The sequence below is a fragment of the Gekko japonicus genome, unplaced genomic scaffold (assembly GCF_001447785.1).
Source record: "Gekko japonicus isolate JY-2015 unplaced genomic scaffold, Gekko_japonicus_V1.1 scaffold3628, whole genome shotgun sequence".
Taxonomy (NCBI): domain Eukaryota; kingdom Metazoa; phylum Chordata; class Lepidosauria; order Squamata; family Gekkonidae; genus Gekko; species Gekko japonicus.
The window spans coordinates 45,352-51,330 of record NW_015164770.1 but is presented as its reverse complement, the minus strand read 5'-3'; the positions used below and the strand labels follow the sequence as shown (position 1 = coordinate 51,330).

The 5,979-nt window shown below is 49.1% G+C and overlaps 1 protein-coding gene across 1 annotated transcript in view; it reads left to right on the top strand.

The window, feature by feature from the left end:
* Nucleotides 1-5,979, top strand: part of MAN2C1 (mannosidase, alpha, class 2C, member 1) — a 50,531-nt gene that overhangs the window by 8,694 nt on the left and 35,858 nt on the right. The window contains exons 5-6 of the mRNA XM_015409719.1: nt 1,306-1,483; nt 5,232-5,421. Of these exons, the coding sequence (XP_015265205.1) occupies nt 1,306-1,483; nt 5,232-5,421 (368 nt within the window). The remainder of the gene's footprint in view (nt 1-1,305; nt 1,484-5,231; nt 5,422-5,979) is intronic.

Here is a 5,979-nt window from a genome sequence, read left to right as displayed (position 1 = left end):
CTCGCCCCCCCCCCCCCCAATGTTCCCTCTAAGATGTGGAGTCCTTTACCTTTACTATCACTTTCTTGTGATTTTCCAATTATTGCCCCCTGGCTTATTTAAAGGCCCCCTGAATTAAGAAATCCTGGCTACGGGCCTGCCTCACAAGGGTGTCTGTTGTGGGGGGGGGAAGGGAAAGGAGATTGTGAGCCGCTCTGAGACACCTTTGGGTTGTGAAGGGCAGGGTATAAATCCAATCTCTTCTTCTTCTTCTTTTACCTCACAGGGTGTCTGTTGTGGGGAGGGGGAGGGAAAGGAGTTTGTAAGCCGCTCTGAGACTCCTCTGGGGAGTGAAGGGCGGGGTATAAGTCCAGTCTCCTCTCTTTTTTCTTCTTCTAATGAGGTTCTCCATACCACAACATACTACAAGGCCCCTTTGTAACCTCGATAGGGAAGGCTCCTGAATCGCTAGTACAGAAAAGGAATCAGGAAGACTTATTGTACCAGAAATCGCAAGCAACCGAACATATTCAGACGGCACAAGCAAGCAAATTGTTAGCCGAAACCCACCTTTGCCCTAGAGCAGTGATGGCGAACCTTTTAGAGACCGAGTGCCCAAACTGCGACCCCAAACCCACTTATTTATCGCAAAGTGCCAACACGGCCATTTAACTTGAATACTTTAGAAAAAACGACTCACACGTTAACTTAAGATGATCCAAGCAAAGTAAGGAAAGCAATCCCAAATGCTTTCATTGACTTAAAATTATTTGGCAGAGAATTTGACACTTTAATGATGGTCTGGGCCTGGCTGGGGCGATGGCACGTGTGCCCACAGAGAGGGTTCTGAGTGCACAGAGCCAGAGGTTCGCCACCACTGCCCTAGAACAAAGAAGTATGAGTACAGAGGCACCTTTAAGACCAACAAAGTTTAAAGCTTATACCTTGAATAAAACGTTGGTCTTAAAGGGGGCCACTGGACTCAAACTTTGTTCTGTCGCTTCAGACCTACACAATCAGCTACCCACCTGAGTCTACCCCCTTTGTCCTAACACGGATGGCCCAGGCTAACCCGATCTCATCAGATCTTGGAAGCTAAGCATGGTCAGCCCTAGTCAGTACTTGGACGGGAGACCGCCAAGGAAATCCACGGTCGCTATGCAGAGGCAGGCAGAGGCAAACTGCCTCTGAACGTCTCTTGCCTTGAAAACCCTACGGGATCACTATAAAAAATTAGAATAAAAATAAATCTAGCAACCTTAGGACACCCGACAGAACGTCAAACAACAGGACAATGAGATTGCTGATAATGTTTTGCTTTGGTAGTCTGACCCTGTACGTGGAGGTTGCCTGCAATGGCCTCTTTGGAGCGGGGAAAGGCAGCATGATCGCCCCGCCGGATCCGGACAAGAGGTTCTCCTTGCAGAAGGCTGAGCTGGTGGTCTTCAACAGGGATGTCCATGAGCTTCTGGTAGACTTTGAGGTCCTTATGGATATGGCCAAGGTAAAGTCTTTTGTCCTTCAATGAATATTCTGGGGCAACTGGGCACTTGGGAAGGTCGTACCAGAACCAATGGGTTGAAATTAAATCAAAAGAGTTTTCAGCTAAACATCAGGAAGAACTTCCTGATTGTTAGAGTGGTTCCTCTAACAGGCTTCCATGGGAGGTGGTGGGCTCTCCTTCTTTGGAGTTTTTTAAGCAGAGGCTAGATGGCCATCTGACAGCAATGCTGATTGTGTGGACTTAGGCAGATCACGAGGAGGGAGGGCAGGAAGGGTTGCCTCAGTGCTCAGTTCTCGTGGCCCTTTCTTACATGCCCAGGGAAATGCTGATCGCCACTTTGGGGTCAGGAAGCAATTTTTCTCCAGGCTGGTTTGGCCAGGGATCCTGGAGGTTTCTTGTTGTCAACTGGGCGTGGAACAGGGGTCACTGTGGGGAGGTATTTGTGATTTTCCTGCATTGTGCAGGGGTTTGGACTTGGATGACCCTGGAGGTCCCTTCCAACTCGATGATTCTATGAGCTGGAAGGAACCCCAAGGGTCATCTAGTCCAACCCCCTGCACCATGCAAGAAATTCACTGCTATCTCCCCTCCTGCTCCCCCAGTGACCCTGCTCTTTGCTCAGAGGAAGGCAAAAAAGCTGGTATTTCCAAGGCAGTAGAAATACAGGAAGCATCAAGGAAGGTAATGCTTAGATGGTACTTGACACCAGCAAAACTCTCACATATAAGCACACAGGTATCTCCTCTTTGCTGGAAACTTTACGGAGTTAAGGCCAACTATTTCCATAACTGGTGGTCATGTAAACACATTTCAGAGTTCTGGGAAAAAATTATACTGCAGATTCAGACACTTACCGGTTATTTGATCCCATTAGATCCAAAATTGTTGCTTTTAAATCTCTGGCCAGTTGATAATATACCTAACACTAGAAAACAATTGATCAACATATTAATAACAGCTGCCAAGGTTACTATAGCCAAATGGGACTTTTTCATGCTTGAAACGATATCTATATATATATCTATATATATATAACTCAAATGACCAGAATGAATGCGGAATACACAATCCCTAAGGAAAATGGTTCCCCATGATAGAAAAAAATAACCTTTGAGAACTTTAATTGGGAAAGCATCAATGAAGCTAGATATAAAATAATGATGTGCAGTTGACAAGTCATACGTTTATCATTCTGTATTCCGAAAGAATGTAAGTTGTTGTATGTTAGAAATTTTATAGCATTCTTTTTTTCTCTCTAAGTGAAGCAACCTATATTTGTGTATTATAATGTTGAATTCTGTATTCCTTTTGAAAAAGAATAAAAATTGTGTTTTATTTGGGAGGGGGGGAAGCCTCCAGGATCTCCAGGCTAATTTGGCCCGGAGGAAAATTCCTTCTTGATCCCAAAGTGGCGATCGGCATTACCCTGGGCCAGGGGTCATTTAGTAGAAAAAGAGGTGCAGGAGCTCATTAGCATAACTTATTTGCATATACCACGCCCCCTGACATCACCGGAAGTGTGTCAGAAGGCAACACCCACTGCTCAGGCTCCACTGGACTGTTTCGGATTGCTAGCTATTGGGGGGGGGGAACGTGCAGATCTGCCCTCACAGAGGAGGGAGAGCTTGTGCCTGAAGGCGGGCGGGGTGGGGCTGTCTCTGCAACTTACCTGGCTGCTTCTTGTTCCTCGTGGCCCAACTGAGGGCTGCTAGGAGCAGGGGGCGAGGCTTGTTGCATGTGCCCGCCCCCTGTGCTCCTTACTGCCGGAGCTCCGCTCCTGTGCGCTCCCGCAGGAAATGACCCCTGCCCTGGGCATACAGGAAAGGACCACAAGAGCTGATCACTGGCTTATTCCTTCCTGCCCCACCCACTTCCTAAAAACTCTTGTCGGGTGCCAGAAAAGGTGTCTGGAGACACCATGTCTCGTGTGGGCACCACGTTGGGGACCCTTTGTCAGGATCCACAGCAAAACGACAAAGTACACGCTTCCAGGAAAGTTTTACTTTTATTGAAAAGCCATAGATGCAGTAACATAAACACTGTTAGGAATGGCAGGTTACCCAGAGGTCATTTCGGGGGGGGAACGCGGGGGAACACAGTTCCCCCGGGTGAGGTATGGGGGGCGGGGCACATGATGAAGCCCCGCCCCCTGCTTCCGGCCACCCCGCTTCCAGCCCTCATTCAGCCAGGAGGAGGCAGGAGAAGAAGGAGGGTAAGTTGCTTCCCCCCCGCCTCTTCCCACCCCTGCCTGCCTGGGGCCAGGGAGGGCCTTGGCGGGGCTTCCTCGCACTCCCGCCGGCCTTGCAGGTCCACCGCCGGGCCCCTGATGTCAGGGGGTGTGGCATATGCTAATGAGTTATGCTAATGAGTTCTCCTAGCTCTTTTTCTACGAAATGACCCCTGGGGTTACCTATGCGCATAATACCTATGCGCCCCCCCAGCTCTACCCAATTAGATGGACTCCCGCGCGCGGGTAATTGCTGTATTCTCTAACGGCCGCAAAGCTGGGAACGAAAGAAGCTCCCACAAAAGCTAGACACCACCAACCTCTCCAGTAACCTTGACAGATAAGCGTTACAGCTTTGAAGCAATTAAGCGCATGGGAAGGAATGCACAGCAATTAGGAACACACACCACACTCATGGCAGCTTCGGCTGACACTCTTGTTCTAAAGCTTCTTTTAGCCTCTGACTTCCTTTGGGACGATGTACTACGTGCAAGTGCCCCAGTTCTTACTAGCTGGGAACAAAGCTGCCGTTCATTCTCTTGGGATCCCGAGATGGCATGAAAGGATCACTAAGCGATATCAGTCACTTGGATTTTGTACCTGACTTCCTTTGGGACGATGTACTACGTGCAAGTGCCCCAGTTCTTACTAGCTGGGAACAAAGCTGCCGTTCATTCTCTTGGGATCCCGAGATGGCATGAAAGGATCACTAAGCGATATCAGTCACTTGGATTTTGTACTGGGGTAGCCCTGACCTGGATAGCCCAGGCTAGCCCAGTCTCATCAGATCTCGGAAGCTAAGCAGGGCCGGCCCTGGCTAGCATTTGGAAGGGCGACCTCCAAGGAATACCAGGGTCATGATGCAGAGGCAGGCAACGGCAAGCCACCTCTGAAATGTCTCTTACCTAAAAACAAGTCTAGCTCCTCACCTAGTGGTGCATAGTGCATAGAACCAGTTTGGTGTGCGGACTCTAATCTGGGAGAACCGGGGTTTGATGCCCCCACTCCTCCACTTGCACCTGCTGGATGACCTTGGGCAAGCCGTAGTTCTGGCACAGATGTCCTTGGAAAAGAGCAGTTTCTGTCAGAGCTCTCTCAGCCCCACCTGCCTCACAGGGTGTCTGTTGTGGGGAGGGGAAGGAGTTTGTAAGCTCTCCACCCTCCTCCTCCTCCTCCTCCTCCTCCTCCTCTTCTTCTTCTTCTTCCTCCTCCTCTTCTTCTTCTTCTTCTTCTCTGAGAGCTCTCTCAGCCCTACCTACCTCACAGGGTGTCTGTTGTGGGGAGGAGAAGGGAAAGGAGATTGTAAGCCGCTCTGAGACATCGTTGTGTAGTGAAGGGTGGGGTATAAATCCAATCTCTTCTTCTTCTTCTTCTAAAAGAGCTAGAACTTTTGGCTGCCAGACAATCTTAGGATCTCCTGGCTATACTACACACAATGCCATACGATAGTGATTGATGATGATGATGATGATGATGATGATGATGATGATGATGATGATGATGATGTATTTGGGCACTCAGCTCCTCGGGGAGGAAAACCAGCGGAGCCTTCAGGCGCTTTACGCAGCCAATCAGATGGTGACCCTGTGCGACGTCACCGATCCATCGACTTTCCCTTCGGCTCGTGAAGTGGCCCGTTTGGTCTTCAGTCAAAGGAATGGAGACAGCCAGCACGTCATTCACGCGATGGGCCACTGCCACATCGATTCCGGTAAGAGGAGAAACTTGGATACAGATTTCTTAATGCTGATATGTGGGAATCGGGCCCAATGGGGACTTCTCGCACAATTTGACTAAGCTGTGGGGTTGGGAGCCGTTTTGTGGACATGGCCGGTATCCTTTGGAAAGGATGTTTGTGAAGTAGAGGGAAGCATACTTGAGCTGCACGTATTGACAGAAGAGGGGGACATCTTTCTATCAGATTCACCTAAGCAGCAGATGGTAAGATTACAGTGTTCTATGAGTCTCAGTATCCTTCTATGAGGAAAGGTTAAAGCGCTTGGGGCTCTTTAGCTTGGAGAAACGACAACTGAGGGGTGACATGATTGAGGTTTAGAAGATTATGCATGGGATAGAGCAGGTAGAAAAAGAGGTACTTTTCTCCCTTTCTCACAATACAAGAACTCGTGGGCACTCCATGAAATTGCTGAGCGGTCGGGTTAGAACGGATAAAAGGAAGCCCTTCTTCACCCAAAGAGTCATTAACACCTGGGATTCACTGCCACAGGAGGTGGTGGCAGCTACAAGCATGGATGGCTTCAAAAGGGAA